General features: G+C 45.5%; 1 protein-coding gene across 1 annotated transcript in view; it reads right to left on the bottom strand.

Annotated features, from left to right (window-relative positions):
• The window catches only part of ASTN1 (astrotactin 1), a 796,876-nt gene extending 782,929 nt beyond the window's left edge, over positions 1 to 13,947 (bottom strand). Inside the window, exon 1 of the mRNA XM_040360365.1 lies at positions 12,844 to 13,947. Coding sequence (XP_040216299.1) covers positions 12,844 to 13,120 — 277 coding nt within the window. The 5' untranslated portion in view covers positions 13,121 to 13,947. The remainder of the gene's footprint in view (positions 1 to 12,843) is intronic.
• Between the last annotated feature and the right edge of the window lie 2,247 nt (positions 13,948 to 16,194).

Raw genomic sequence — 16,194 nt, 5'->3', positions numbered from 1 at the left:
TATTTATATGAAGAAACATTTATGTTAACTCTGCAATTAAGTGCTGGTGCATTGTGCATAGGCAGCAGTATAATCTCTATTGCATGGTATTAGGTATTATAAAGTAAAAGTATGATATTTAATAAAAAAATAACAAAAGGCTCGTTCACACAAAACTGATTTTCTTAGCGGTAGAACCTGCGGGGCTGACGCAGCTGCTATCATTTTATACGTCAAGGAAACATCGACAGCAAGACCTTTCTGCAATAATTGCCAGCTCTGTCCCCATCTAGCTCGGAATTGTGGGTGTTCCAACTACTCCTGTTGCATTCCACAAAATAAATAAAAAAATATATTTAGAATAGTGGAATCCCCTCCTAATGTCCAGAGTAGGTGTGCAGACCCCAGGAACCCCAGAGCAGGTAGCTTACCAATAGAGGCCTTAAAGCGGAGGTTCACCCTAAAAAACAAGTTTCTACCATGCCATTCAGCATACTAGCGTCAGCTACAGTATGCCTTTATTTTATTTTTTTTGCGCCGTACTCACAGTTTAATCCCTAAGTTAAATTTCAGACACCCGCAGGGAATGGGCGTTCCTATGCAGAGGGGAACATGATTGACGGCCGGCTATGGCATGTCACGCTTCCCGAAAATAGCCGGAGTAGGACTCTGCTCTTCACTGCGCTATACGGCGCCTGCGCACAGACTAGGAGCTGACTGCGCAGGCGCCGTGAAGAGCCAAGTCCTATTTCGACTATTTTCAGGAAGCGTGACACGCCATAGCCGGCCGTCAATCATGTTCCCCTCTGCCGTGGGGAGTCTGAAACTTAACTATGGGATTAAACTGTGAGTACGGCGCAAAAAAATAAAATAAAGGCATACTGTAGCTCGCGCTAGTATGCTGGATGGCATGGTAGAATTTGTATTTATTTTTTTAGGGTGAACCCCCGCTTTAAAGCTGAACTCCATCTTTCTTTTCACTAGAACTAAATGGAATGATCAGTCCCAGCATAGATCATATCTCGGTACCATGTTACCCAGTCTGCAGATCCCCTGATATTCTGGGTTTAGTTGAGGTTTTGTACCATGTGACAATCTGTATAGTCTGCATGTAGACTGAGGGCCTCAGCCACTTCCAGCTCCAGCTCTAGTCTAGAACCCACCCCTCTGTAGTCTGCAAATTATGCAACTTCCTTAATATCTCTGATGGTGAGTGGGATCGAATGCATCCTAATTAGCATTTAGCTCTGCCCATGGCGCCCAGTTACACCTACAGGGAGAGTCCAACCCTCCCAAGTCCTGCTTCACAGATTACAGCATTATTCAAGAAGGAAACCCCTTCATACACACAGATCAGATAGCTAGCTATGCTGCTGCTGGGTGGGATTGAATGAATCAAAATTAGAAGATAATCCCGCCCAGATAAATATGCCAACCAGCAGAGCTCCCAACTGTCCCTGATTTCGAGGGACTGACCCTGATTTGGAGCAATGTCCCTCTGTCCCTCATTCCTCCTCATTTGTCCCTCATTTTGGTCTGATCTAAATAGGTGTATTTAGAGTGGTTGTAAACCAGGGGTCAAGTCAAGTCAAGTCCTGGGGAAAAAAGTGTGGGAACTCCCACCCAAGATCCACTCCACCACCAAAAAAAAAAAATGATACGCTCATATGCATAATTACTAAACCGCATGTTTTTTGTTGTTTTTTTGACCCACTGTACGTTAGTAATCTTTTATGTTACTGGCCGCTTCCTGTATATGAATTCATCGGGTAGTGTGCGGGTATTCCGTCACTTCCTCGATGCTGCAATGTCTCCTGGGAGCTTTTGTCATTGTTCCTAGGAGAAATTGTGGAGGTCTGCCGAGTTTTCGCGGGATTTAGAAAGAACTTTAAGCATCCATATACAGGAAGCAGCCAGTAACATAAAGGATTACTAAGGTTTGCCTGCCCCTGACTTGAGCTGGGCATCGCCGTTTAGTGAAGGATTGGCTCGGGCGGATCAGCTGCTCTCGGCTGCTCTAGTCCTGCAAAGGGAACTGCGTTCCTGCTGTGAAAAAAGTGCAGGGACTCCGTTCCCACGTGTCTCCGCAGGACTTGAGCCCTGTTGTAAACCCTCTGGGGGAAGTTACACCTAGAGGTACAGTAAGCCTAGATTAAGGCTGTAGACATCGGCGCAGGCGCACTGAAAATGCTGGTTTTATGAATCAATAATGCTGGCTTTGATGGCTCCCACGCGCAAGCGCGGAGTGACGTCATTGCTGCTTCGGCCAATCACAGCGGCAATACCCGGAAGTAAACTTCCGAAAGAGATGTCTGCGGCCGAAGGGGGAGACAAGGACGGCTTCGGGGGCTTCGAGCTAAGGTAAGTAATTCATAATGAGCTAGTATGCTAGTCATACTAGCTCATAATTGCCTTTGTCTTGCAGGTTTTTATTTAAGAAAAAAAAAAATTGCAGGACTGGTAAAGGAAGGAAACAGGAAGTCAGAGAACTTTGAAATTCAGCCAGGAGAAGAAGTGACATCACAGACACACAAACTTGCTTTTTACAGCTAAATAAGGTAATATACAGGTAGAATGACAGTGGGGTTGTGATTAATTTACATGCACATCACATCTGTTGTTTTGGGGAGGAAAAGCCGGAGTTCTGCTTTAAGCAATAAAAGAATTTAGGATGGACTGACTTTAATGCCGCGTACACACGATCGGAAATTTCTGACAAGAAAAGTTTAATGTAAGCATTTGGTCGGGAATTCCAAACGTGTGTGCAAAATTGCAGGTATATATATATATATATATATATATATATATATATATATATATATATATATATATATTGAGAGAGAGAAGGAAGAAGAGGAAGAGCGAGAGAAGAGAGAGGTGGGGAAAGAAAAAAAAAGACAGGAGGGGGAGAGGAGAGAAGACAGAGACAGAGGAGAGGGGAGAGAGAGGGGGAGAGAGGGAGAGGAAGAAGAAAGAAAGAGAAGAGATATAGAAGGAGAGGGAGAGAGAGAGAAAGACAGGAGGGAGAGAGAAGAGAGAGAAGATAAAGCGAGAGAGACAGTGAGAGGAGAGATACATGGGGGGGGAGGGGGATGAGAGAGAGAGGGGGTAAAGACAAGAGAGAGAGGGGGATGAGAGGGGGAGAGAGAGGAGATAGAGGGAAGACGGAGATGAGAGAGGGGAGAGAAGGGGGAGAGAGATGAGAGGGAGAGGGAGGGAGAGAGAGAGAGAGAGAGAGAGGGGCAGAGAGAAAGAATAGAGGGAGAAGGAGAGAGAGGGGGTAGAAGAGAGGAGAGATAAATGGGGGGGAGAAAGGGTGGAAGTGAAGAGAGAGAGGGGGGATGAGAGAGAGAGAGGGGGTAAAGAATAGAGAGAGAGGGTGAGAGAGAAGAGCGAGGGGAGAGAAGGGGGAAAGAGTGGAGAGGTAGAGGAGAGCGAGAGGGGGGAGGGGGAGAGAGGAGAGGAAGAGAGAAGGGGGAGAGGGGGGAGAGAGAAAGAATAGAGGGAGAGGGAAAGAGAGGGGGGCAGAAGAGAAGGAGAGAAAAAGGAGAGGGGGGAGAGAAAGAAAGAAGAGAAGGAGAGAGAGGGGAAGAGAGAGGACAGAGAGAGAGGACGGAAAGAGAGAGAGAGATGGGGGGAGAAGAGAGAGAGGGAAAGGAGAGAGAGAAGAGTGTGTGGGGGAGAGAAGGAAAGAAGAGAGAGATAGGGGGAGAGAGAGAATATAGTGAGAGGAGAGAGAGTGGGGGCAGAAGAATGGGAGGAAAAATAGAAGAGAGGGAGAGAGAGATAAAGAAAGAATAGAGGGAGGGAAAGGACAGAGAGAGAGAGAGAGAGAGAAAGGGGTGAGGAGGGAGAGAGAGGGGGGGAAGAAGAGAGAGATGGGAGGAGAAGAGAGGGAGGGAAAGAAGAGAGAGATGGGGGCAGAAGAGAGGAAGGGAAAGGAGAGAGAGATAGAGAGAAGTGTGCATGGGGAGGGGGGCAAGAAGAGAGGGAGAGAAGGGAGAGTGAGAGGGGGAGAGAGAGAGTAGAGGGAGAGGGGAAGAGTGTGGGGGGGAAGAAGAGAGGGAGAGAGAGAGAAGAGAGGGGGAGAGAGAGAGAGAATTAAAAAATAGAGGGAGAGAGGGAGAGGGGGAGAAGAGAGGGGGAGAGGGGACACAGAGAGAGAGAGGGGATAAAAGATAGAGAAGAGAGAGAGAAAGAATAGAGGGAGAGAGAGGACAGAGAGAAGGTGAGAAAAGAGAGAGGTAGAGAGAGAAATAGGGAGAAGGGGAGAGAGGGAGAGAGAGGGAAAGAAGAGAGAAATGGGGGGAGAGAGAGATAGAAGTGTGTGTGTGTGTGAGAGAGGGAGAGGGGGGAGAAGAGAGGGAAAGAAGAGAGAGAGAGGGGGGAAGGAAAGAGAGAGGGGAAGAAGAGAGAGAGAGAGGGGGGAGAGCGAATAGAGTGAGAGGGAGAGAGCGATGGGGGGCAGAAGAAAGGGAGAGAAATAGAAGAGAGGGAGAGAGAGAGATACAGAAAGAATAGAGGGTAGGAGAGGAAAGAGAGAGAGAGAGAGGGGGGGGGTAAAGAGAAAGGGAGAAGGAGAGAGAGAGAGGGGAAGACGAGAGAGATGGGGGGAGTAGAGAGAAATGGGGGAGGGAGTAGAGAGAGAGGGAAAGGAGAGAGAGAGAAGTGTGCAGGGAGGAAAGGCGGCATGAAGAGAGTGAGAGGGAGAGAGAGAGAGTAGAGGGAGAGGGAAAGAGTGTGGGGGGGGCAGAAGAGCGGGAGATAGAGAGAGAGAAGGGGGGGATACAAGAGAGAGAGAGGAGAGAAAGAAGAGAATGAGAGAGGGGAAGAGAAAGGACAGAGAGAGAGAGAGGGAGAGGAAAAGAGAGAGGGGGAGAGAGAAAGAGGGAGAAAGGAGAGAGAGAGAAAGGAGAGAGGGGGAGAGAGAAAGAGGTAGAAAGGGTGAGAGGGAGAGAGAGAGGGAAAGAAGAGATAAGTGGGAGGGGAGTGAGAGAGGGTAAGGAGAGAGATAGAAGTGTGTGTGAGATGGAGAGGGGGGAGAAGAGAGGGAGAGAAGAGAGAGGGGGAGGGGAAGAGAGAGAGAGAGGACTCACCCCCAATTTCTCTTTATATTAACCATCTCCCTTCCCCTTATAGTATCCATTAACCCCCTCCCCCTTCCCATACAAACTCTCAAACTGCTTTGGCAATGCTAAAATGTATTTGGTCCTGCCAATAAATCTCATTTGAATTTGAATTGAATTTGAGAGAGAGAAAGAGAAAATAACAGAGACAGTTTATCAACTACAACCCCATTGACTGCTGAAACATATGCAAATATAATTGTAAATTTAAATTAATTTTGCTTTCCTTTTCAATGATTTTCCTTAGCAATAAAAGAAAACCTGTTTAATTTGTCTGGGAATACATTCAAGTAGCAGATTTGGAAAAAAATTAAGGACCTTCAAACAAAATTAGCTGACTCAATGACAGCATAGTTCAATGCCCTGACAATTGATTTTTCAGAATTTCGTAAAAATTTTTCTAATGAAATTGTGTATGGGCAGCTTAAAGCGATACTAAACCCTCCTATCCTTTCAAGCCAAGGAAGCTGCCATCTTAGCCTTTGCTTGATCTGCAACTGCCATGATGCTCTACATGTGATCAGTTATGACACCAACCATTGGTTGGTTTGACAGTTTGGTTGAGAGCACAAACAAACATGACAGTTAGCATTCCATGCATGGCGAGGATGTAACCGTTTTTTTTAAAACCGTTAGATTGATGGGATTTAGTTCCACTTTATGTGTGATGCATTGGGTGTGCCATTCACTTTTAATGGTACCCCAACACACAACATAGCACAATATGTGGGGGTGCTGAGGTTCCCCATCACTGCAATAATATGTTGTAATGCGCGGCCATAACGCAAGCACCATTAACACGCCACAAACAGTCTTAATGCAGCCATCAGTGTAATGGTTAAAGTGTATCAATATGATGATTATGGAGAAGGAAGCAGAAAGAGGAAGATGTCCTGCTCTGGTCAGCAATGGTTACACTGACTGGCCAACAAAGAGGAGAGATCTCAGTGCTGGGATTGTGTAGATTGGAGAACCAAGCTTGACGGCATCCACCCATTACAGACATAGTTATTCTTTTCATTGGTGACTCAAACCCCAACAGTTGCCGAGTTTATCTCAGGCTACAAACTGAGATGTACTAGGTTAGGTCATAGCAAATCAAAGACTACATCACACCAACTAACTCTCACAATCACAGAATGGAATTTTCTCCTAGTTTTTTTATACTGTAAGGCCCTGTAAACACGGGCAAAAATCTCGTCAGAAGAAAAACACAGTTTTTCCAGACAAGATTCTTGGCAAGAATCTCTTGCGGCCCGAGTGTACAGACTCTCCTTTCAAAAAGTTTTCTCGTGAAAGGCAAGAACGCGCTGACGTCATCACGTACGCGAGCATGCGCTCGTCAATTCGATGCCGTCGCCGTCATCTTGCTGCAACTACCCCTATTCCTAAGAAGCTACCCACACATGTGTCAAGTCATTTCGAGCAATGCGCCGGTTTCCCCCCGGTGACCAGGTAAGTATACACACTCTCAGGTTTCTCGGCGCGGTGCACCCTGGCCCTGAGTGTCCATGTGCGGACACCTTGCTGCGGGGGGGGGGGCACTTGCCTCCCCCATGCGGATGCACATAAAAAAGGCTTGTGTCCATGAAAAATGCTCACCTCACCCATAAAATGCGATATCCCAGTTACTGGTGAAGTTTGAAGGGCAGAGACAACCATGGCCCTCTTCTCGTTCCTACATTTTTTTCTTAATCTCATATTTACACAGTAACTTAAATAACAGCAATGGGACCCCACTTATTGCCCATGGCAGCTGTACATGCCAAAACTCAGATTTCAGCACTGTAAAATTAACGAAAGCAACTAAGAAAGACGTTTTGGTATTAAGTGGGCTGAACTTTTAGAAGAAAAGCAGCCCAAACATATTAAAAGTCAAAAGGGGCAAAGCAACAGATTTTCCTTTAAACCTTCCTCAGCAAGCCTGGCTGCACATACTGTACTACCTTCTCCCTTCACACATTTAGCAATAAAAACCAAAAGAAAATGCCCCCTGTACTTCCAAGTACGGAGAAACATGTGCTCAAAGGAAAGAAAGTAAGTGCTGCTGAAAGGTCTGCAATTAAAGTGAACCTGTTCCTTTCCACTTTGCTTGAACAAAAGCACTGATTACCGTAATTTTAAACAGCACTTTTTAGCAATTTTTTATTAATTTCATTTATTCATGCAAAGGAGAAGCGTAGGAATATGACAAAAAAAAAAACACACACACATACTCACCTCCCTGCTGCAGCATCACTGTTATGCTGCAGCTGTCCCTGCCAGCTCTAAGATCTAAGAACTGAGCAACCACATAACCAATGATTGCTCAGGTCTCAGTCAGTTCTGAGCAGAGAGCCTCTTCAGTGCTCACTGGAGGCACCAGACTGGGGAGGCAGCAGGAGCAGCTGGCTCAGGCTCTCAGTGGCATGTGAGAGGCCAAGCCAGCTGCAGATCTGGCAGGATCCTGACCAGAGTATAGAGTGCCTCTGTGACGTCACTGACAGCGGGCTTCAGTCTGCTGTTGGCTGATTCTGGGTCACAGAAGAGCACAAGTAAGCACTGTGACCCACAGGAAAAGTATGGTCGAAATATCTTTGGCCATACCTCTCTTACAAAAAAAAAACTCTCATTTCATTTTTTCTTCGGCATTCTTGCAGTACTTTGTCTACGTACTTTCTAATAGCTACAAGGTCAGACAGAGTGCCCCCCTCCCACCATGACATCCAACAACATGGCTAGCAAAGAAATGGCTGCTTGAAAATGTGGCCCTTGTCTTTTCTCCAAGCACTTGCCCAAGACAAGCAGCTCCAAGAGGAATGAAAAGGGAATGGGCACGTCATCCTACCGCTCCTCTGTATTCCCTCTTGCCACAGCATGTTTCGGGCAAGTGCATGGATCCTAGACAAGTACCAGGTGTGAAGCAGCATCTTCTAGTTAGCAACATTGTTCGATCTGACAGGGGAGCAGGGGGGCTTTCTATCCTTGTTGCTTGGCTTACAAAGCACATAGGGACAAAGGGTCAGATTCACAGTCGAAATACGCCGGCGTATCTACTGATACGCCGGCGTATTTTCAAATTTGCCGCGTCGTATCTTTAGTTTGAATTCTCAAACCAAGATACGACGACTTCTGGCTTCGATCGACAGGCGTACGGCTTCGTACGCCTTCGGATCGTAGGTGTAATACTTCGGCACCCGCTGGGTGGAGTTTGCGTTGTTTTCCGCGTCGGGTATGCCTAATTAGCTGTTTACGGCGATCCACAAAGCTACGCGTGCTCGTCGCGTTCTCTTACGTCGTCGCTAGTCGGCTTTTCCGTCGTAAAGTTACGGCTGCTATTGCATGGCTTATATTTAGACCAGCCCATGTTAAAAGTATGGGCGTCGTTCCCGCGTCGAATTTTAGAAATATTATTTTTTTGCGTAAGTCGTCCGGGAATAGGAAAGGACGTAACGCACGTCGCCGTTCAAAAAATTACGTTGGTGCGACGTCATTTCGCGCAAAGCACGGCGGGAAAATTACAAAACGGAGCATGCGCAGTACGTTTGGCGCGGGAACGCGCCTAATTTAAATGATACACGCCCCATTTGAATTAGGCGGGCTTTGCGCCGGACGGATCTACGCTACGCCGCGCAAGTTTACAGGCAAGTGCTTTGTGAATCAAGCACTTGCGCTGAAAACTTGCGGCGGTGTAACGTAAATGGGATACGTTACGCCGCCGGAATTTTACATGAATCTGGCCCAAAGTTTTTGTCCCATGGGTGACAGAACACTAAAAAACTGATCTCATCATTCTTGGAAGTCCAAGGCAAAAACCTGCCGCTTGAATTCATAGGATACCGATGCCGCCAGGTGAGTCGTATTCTGTCTGTGTTTCAAAAATGTTGTCATTAAAATACTGTCTTGGGGGAGTATGGGTTTGCTAGATGCCAGAATGTTATACTGATCCGCTGGCTTAGATATTTCCTAAGACAGAAACAGGTATACAGAGCAGAAAGGTAATTTGTTCTTATCTGCATGCTTATCTGTGCCATAAAGTTATAAGATCAGTGTGGTGGCCAAGCAACTAGCATTTTCTGTAGTCTTCATATATTTTTGTGATAGATTTTCCTTATTTGTACACAGAGACCAAAAAAAATGCCATAAAAGTGGGGGAAAGAGTCAGAAAGTTTGGAAGTAGACCTTGATTGTTCGAAATCTTGGGAGCAACACATAGCAGTGGTAGTTTTTCCATACCTCCCAACTTTTTGAGACGGGAATGAGGACACCTATCAGCAAAAGTATGCAGGCATAGGACAACCTTGCCACGTCCCCTCAAAGGAGAAAAACAAGATTGGTTAAACCCACAAATGCTTTATTTTACCACTACTATCCCTTTATATTGGCTTGTGGAATTTACAAATGCAGCAAATTAGAAATCAGATGAAAGGTTTAGCACTGAAAACACTTTTTGATAGATAAAAAGTGCATTTTCTATACATCTTTATAGAGCCAACCAAATGAGGGACAGGACAAATGAGGGGGGATGAGGGACAAAGGGACATTGCTCCAAATCAGGGAAAGTTGGGAGGTATGGATTTGGGCCTACAAACGTCCTCTATAGTTGAAATAGTGAACTGATTTAATGCTAGCCATAGACATTAGACATGTGGACATAATCTGTACATCAAAACATGATGTACTATATGTGCACACTCATATTGCCTGAGTATGCATGTTCTTTTAGTAATGGAAAGCTGTGGAAGAACAATTAAACCAATCCCTGGTGCTAAGGGGCCCACCAAAAAGTTCCAACCAAGTCAATCAACTGTTCCTCTAAAACCAACTGTCCAAGTTTGCCTCCCACACCACTACCCAAACACCTAACCATTTGCATACAATGTCAATAACTACTAATCAGTATCTGACAGGACTCTGACTAGAGGTCCAAAACCAGGATTTGGAATCCACCAGTGCAAGTTAAGACCAAATTCCGTAAAAAAAAGAGCCCTTGGTTTCCTGACTCCATGTACTCTTTGCGCGTTAAAGGAACATACAGACATATTTTTAATTCCAAACTGGGGTCAGTCAAACCTGTAGCAGATTTGTCAACAGTTAGACAGAGGTGGTCAAGATAGCTGACACCCGTCCTGTTGTTCTGGGAAAAAATCAATATTTGAGAACGAAAAACCTTGAATAATCCTAGAATGCATCCAGCGACAAATACACAAGTAAATAACGTTAGGCCTTTGTGATTACCAGAAGCCTAGATCTAAATTAACTACCGCTGCTGATAACCATCACATGTACTGGATAATTTAAGACTTGCAATGCTCCACAATATACATCCACCTAAAATACTAAATGATGTATTTGAACCTCACCTCTCATAGGAGTCTAGAAAGTTACACTGGGATGGTAAGTACATAGGCGTGCGCAGCCTATTGCATTAGGGTGTGCACCCCAAAGCTCAAACACACATGAATGCACCGGCTGTCACAGAGAGGCAGTAGGAGACAGTTGATTGGGAGGCATATTACGCTGCACCCTAAATACGAGTGTAATGTGTTCCTAAAGTCGAACCTAGCCTTAATATAATGGTGGCATTTACACTGGCCCCTGGCACCCCCCAACCACCCACCTGGTGCCGCCCCTGGATAATGCTAATTCACATGGGGTGATTAGGGTGTGCCCAGGCACACCGGCACACCCTGTGCACACGCTTATGGGAAGTGAGTGATCGACCATGAATGAGTAAGATATCTGTCCTACAGTATGTCCTCAGTGACCGAAGCCTCTGATCCTTACAGTGGAAAGGGAATGCATTAGTAGCCTTGTGTGACACAAAGTAAGATACTTATCACTTAGTCAATGTTTTCTCCACCAAGGGTAAAATCTTCTATGTAACCTTCAGCCTGTTATCATTACATTTGCAGAGGACAATTCTGGGATGAAGATCTGCAATGATCTTAAAGTGGACATTTTTTCTCTTTGGCCGCTGGACCAACTTCACACATCAATCGACCCAATTTAACAAGCACGCCTCTGGCCAAATCTGGAGCACAGAACTAAGGCAGATGCGCTTTTCATCTCTGAAGTGCACACAGTGCTCAAATACAGATTCAACAGCATACAACTGATTAAGAAGTTAATTACAATTTGCTGTAACCAAAAACAGTTTTAAAAATGAGACTGGATGCAGAGCACCGGATCCCAACAGAGATGAGGACTTTCCACTGGAATTTAAAGGGCTTCTCCGCTTTAAACATCAGTGGCGGTCAATGGGACGGGGCAAACTGAATGGAGCATGAAAACTGCACTTATGCCCCGTACACACGAGTGGTTTTCCCGCCGAAAAAAGTCAGATGAGAGCTTTTGGCCGGGAATCCCGACCGTGTGTATGACCCATCGGACTTTTTCCAACAGAAAAGCTGTCGAAAAAAAAAAAAAAAGAGCATGGTCTCTTTTTGCCCCGTCTGGAAAAAATCCTAGAGGGAAACCCGTTTGTCTGTATGCAATTTCAACGTTCAAAAAACATGCATGCTCGGAAACAAATCGACGCATGCTCAGAAGCATAGAACTTAATTTCCTCGGCTCGTCGTAGTCTTTTACGTCACCGCGTTCTTGGCAGTCAAAAGTTCACCAAACTTTTGTGTGACTGTGTGTATACAAGGCAGGCTTGAGAGGAATTCCGTCAGGAAAACCATCGTTTTTTTTTACGACAGGAAAAACCGCTCATGTGTACGGGGGCAATACTGTACTTTAATGTTCCAGATTTGCCACTTTTGAGTTGTGGTGTATAGTTGTGAGGGCAAGACTCAGAAATGTCCTTAATGAGTAGGTTTCATTTGATAGAACAGTACTAAGTACAACTATGCACAAAGTGCAACAACCTAACGTAACCAATCAGATTTTGTCCTTTAAACTATTATCGTTAAAGAAAGCTGAGTTTTGATTGGTTACTAAAGATCAGTGCACTTTGCCTATTTTTTCAAGACTAATGCCACGTACACGCGAGTCGGAAAATTCCGACAAGAAAAACGTGGATTTTTTTTCCGACAAAATGAGGGCTCAAACTTGTGTTGCATACACACGGTCACACAACATTCTGACTGTCAAGAACGCGGTGATGTACAAGATCTATGACGAGCCGAGATCAATGAAGTTTAATAGGCAGTTCGGCTCTTCTGCTTGATTCTGAGCATGCATGTTTTTTTGTGAGTGGAATTGCATACAGACGATCGGAATTTCCGACAAGAACTTTTGTTGTCGGAAAAATTGAGAACCAGCTCTCAAATTTTTGTTGTCGGAAATTCTAACAGAAAAAAGTCAGATGGAGCCTACACACGGTCGGAATTTCTGACCAAAAGCTCACATCAAACTTTTCTTGTCGGAAATTCCGTTCGTGTGTACGCGGCATTAGCTATAAACATACAGGCCCAATTTTGGCCGACAGTCCAGCAGATATGTAAATCGGCCATGGGCCAAAAGGTACATCCCACCCAGACATGTAAACAGAAGACTGAAGTGTCAAGAATACAGAAGTGAGTGTAGCTTATGCACTCCACACACCTCCTTTCTTGCTACTCAAAAGTATAGTTGTCTTTTACAGATTTGCAAATGCCAGATCAAAAAGGCAACGTATATATTTACTTTCAGCATCCTGCAGGGCCTGGTGGAGCATCTGCAGAAATGTGTGTTTGTGTTTATTAGCACAGCTTCCCTGCGACACACAGCCCAGGATGATGCGAAGGGTGAAGGATGCAGGTTACACACTTACCCAGCACAAAGTAAGGCAGCTCTGTATTCTCCAGATCATCGGCAACCGCAATCTCCCCCGGGAAGTCGTTCCGGACGGAGAAGAGGAGCTTGGGCTCGGAGGCAGAGGGGCTGTGCATGATGCTGAGGTCGTTCTCTCGGAGGAAGGGGAGAGCCGAGACGGTGATGCTCTTCATCTTGCACTCCTGCTCCCTGGACGAATCCTCTTCTCCTCCACTTCTTAATAAGAGCTGGGAACCGGCCAGCAGCAGCACCCAGAAAGCACCGGCAGGAGCCATCTTTAGTCTTCTAATACTTCCTCCTGTCTCCTAGCTGCAGGCACACAGAGCCTTTAGTAACTGCACACACGCACGGTCTACCTATCACATGTAATGCACGCTTCCTCTACGCTGGATGCAAATGCACATGAAGACAGAGTCCGCCAATAAAATAAATAAATAAATAAAAAAGCCTAGAGTGCTAAGCTGTCCATGCACACATGCCTAGTCCTCCTACTGTGGAGATGAGCTGACTCTTCTCATCCTACCTGTCAGGAATTCATCACCACAATGACACTCAATATACAATAACAGCACTTGCTATGTGCCTCGGTGTCAGCAAGTGCAAAGCTATCACATTATTCATCATTGCCTTGGCTTAGACACATGCACGTTGTATTTCCAGAGAGGACGCACAATACAATGCTACAACCCTTTACTGCAGACACCGACACACACTCATTTCCCTTTCCTACCTGACAGCTTGTGTAACCCCCTCACACTGCAGAAATTCCCTCAGAGCTCATTAATGTCCAAAGCATCTTGCATTTAACTCCTCATTGCACCTACATAGAGATGCACAGCAAGAAATCCTAAGCCACATCTGCCTATCACCTCTGCCCATCTGTCTTGCTCTGTATTTCTTCCCTCCTCTCCCTGGTCCTACCCTCCCTCCCTGCCTGTGCCTTTTCTTCCTAGATCCCCGGCTCTCTCTCTCTCTTTCTCTCTGGACGGGGTGAGGGAAGAAAAGCCCTTGTTTATTTCCCAGGGCACAGCAACAAGAGGCGGCTCAGTGCAACCAAGGACCCTGAGCCTGGCTGTGATTTCTTTTGTCTGTAGACAGTGGGGATTGGAGGAAGATGAAAGGAGGATGAGATAGAAGAGGGAGCAGGAAGGAGGGGATGGATGTGGGAGAGGGAGGGATGGATGGATGGAGTCACTCTAAACGCAGAATAATCCTGCTAAGGGCTGCTGAATTCAAATGATTTGGCTGGATGCACAGAGGAGAATGGGAGATGCTCGGCGGTTCCCTGCCAATGGAGGTGAACAGAACACTGAAGTTTACTGTGGTCCCCAGACTACTTGTGTCACCTCGCTAAGTCCCTCTTGGAGGCTGGTGTCACCTGCCATTATTGCCAGATTATTCAAGATTACTAAATAAGGCTGGGTTCACACTACGGTTTTCCCGTCCGTCAGCCGCATACGATTTATATGAAAAACCGTATGCGGCTGAAACGGACAGGAACGTATGGAAACGCATATGTGCGTTTTCCATTGACGTTAATGTTAAAGGAAAACGTATGCGTTTGCCATACTGTTTTAAAAACGGCCGCAAAACCGTGGTTGAACACGGTTTTGCGTACGTTTAAAAAACGTTTTGCCAGCAAATCGTACGCACCCGGATGCATCTGAGTGCATACGATTTGCAATGCATTGTCTATCTATACGTTTTCCCCGTCCGGGCCCGTACGTTTTCAATACTGAAATCGTATGCGGCTGACGGACGGGAAAACCGTAGTGTGAACCCAGCCTAACAGTTGAGGCCCCATACATATTACACACAAACATGTTTATCATTTGATCGGTAATTAAAAATTCATTTAATGTATGGAAAATATTATTGGCCAGATTCAGAAACAGTTACGCCGGCGTATCAGTAGATACGCCGTCGTAACTCTGAATCTACGCCGTCGTAAATTTAAGCGTATTCTGGAAACCAGATACGCTAAAATTAGGCTAAGATACGAGCGGCGTAAGTCTCCTACGCCGTCGTATCTTAGGGTGCATATTTACGCTGGCCGCCAGGTGGCGCTTCCGTTGAGTTCGGCGTAGAATATGCAAATGACTAGATACGCCGATTTTCGAAAAGGAAAGCGTGCCCGTCGCAGTAAAGATACGCCGTTTACGTAAGGCGTTTTTCTGGCTTAAAGTTATTCCAACAAATAGCCGGCCTAGCCAATGTTAAGTATGGCCGTCGTTCCCGTGTCGAAATGTGAAAATTTTACGTCATTTGCGTAAGTCGTCAGTGAATGGGGCTGGACGTAATTTACGTTCACGTCGAAACCAATACGTCCTTGCGGCGTACTTTGGAGCAATGCACACTGGAATATGTACACGGACGGCGAATGCGCCGTACGTAAAAAACGTCAATCACGTTGGGTCACCAATCATTTACATAAAACACGGCGCTCATCCTCATTTGAATTAGGCGCGCTTACGCGGCCCCATTTACGCTACGCCGCCGTAACTTAGGAGGCAAGTGCTTTGTGAATACAGCACTTGCCTCTCTTACCTTATGGCGGCGTAGCGTAAATGCGATATGCTACACCGCCTCAAAGATACACACATCTACTGAATCTAGCTATATATCTATAATCAGACAACGAAGGGTCTTTTTTATTTATTTTTTACCCCCACGATTCACACAGCTTGTTTCCTAAGATTCACACATTTTTTATTTAAACATGTAAAAAATGTGTGAATGTTGATTGAAAATATTGATAAATAAAGCCATAAATGTATCATAGTTAGATAATAAAATCTATATCCATATTATTAAAATAATTTATACAGTAAAACCTTGGTATGTGAGCATAATTCATTCCAGAAACATGCTTGTAATCCAAAGCACTTGTATATCAAAGCATTTTTTATACAGAGTATAAAAGAGAAGAGAGGCACCTCTAAGTGTAGCAATAAGTTGCTAAATGTTGTATCTTCATTAAATGTAACCATATTGCTACACTAAGGCCACGTACACATGGTCGTTCCAAACCGATGAGAATGGTCCGACGGACCGTTTTCATCGGTTCACCGCTGAAGTGGCCTGATGGTCTGATGTGCGTACACACCATCGTTCCAAAAACCGATCGGGTCAGAACGCGGTGACGTCAAACACACAACGTGCTGAATAAAACGAAGTTCAATGCATCCAAGCATGCGTCGACTTGATTCTGAGCATGCGCGGGTTTTGAACCGATGCTTTTCTGTACTAACCATCGGTTTGGACCGATCGGGCAGCGGTCCATCGGTTCGATTTTGAAGCATGTTTTAAAATTTTGGACCGAAGGACAACAGACCGATGGGCTATACAC

Source organism: Rana temporaria, chromosome 7 (genome assembly GCF_905171775.1).
Source record: "Rana temporaria chromosome 7, aRanTem1.1, whole genome shotgun sequence".
NCBI classification, from domain to species: domain Eukaryota; kingdom Metazoa; phylum Chordata; class Amphibia; order Anura; family Ranidae; genus Rana; species Rana temporaria.
Note: the sequence above shows the minus strand (reverse complement) of the source record. Positions and strands in the feature narration are given on the sequence as shown.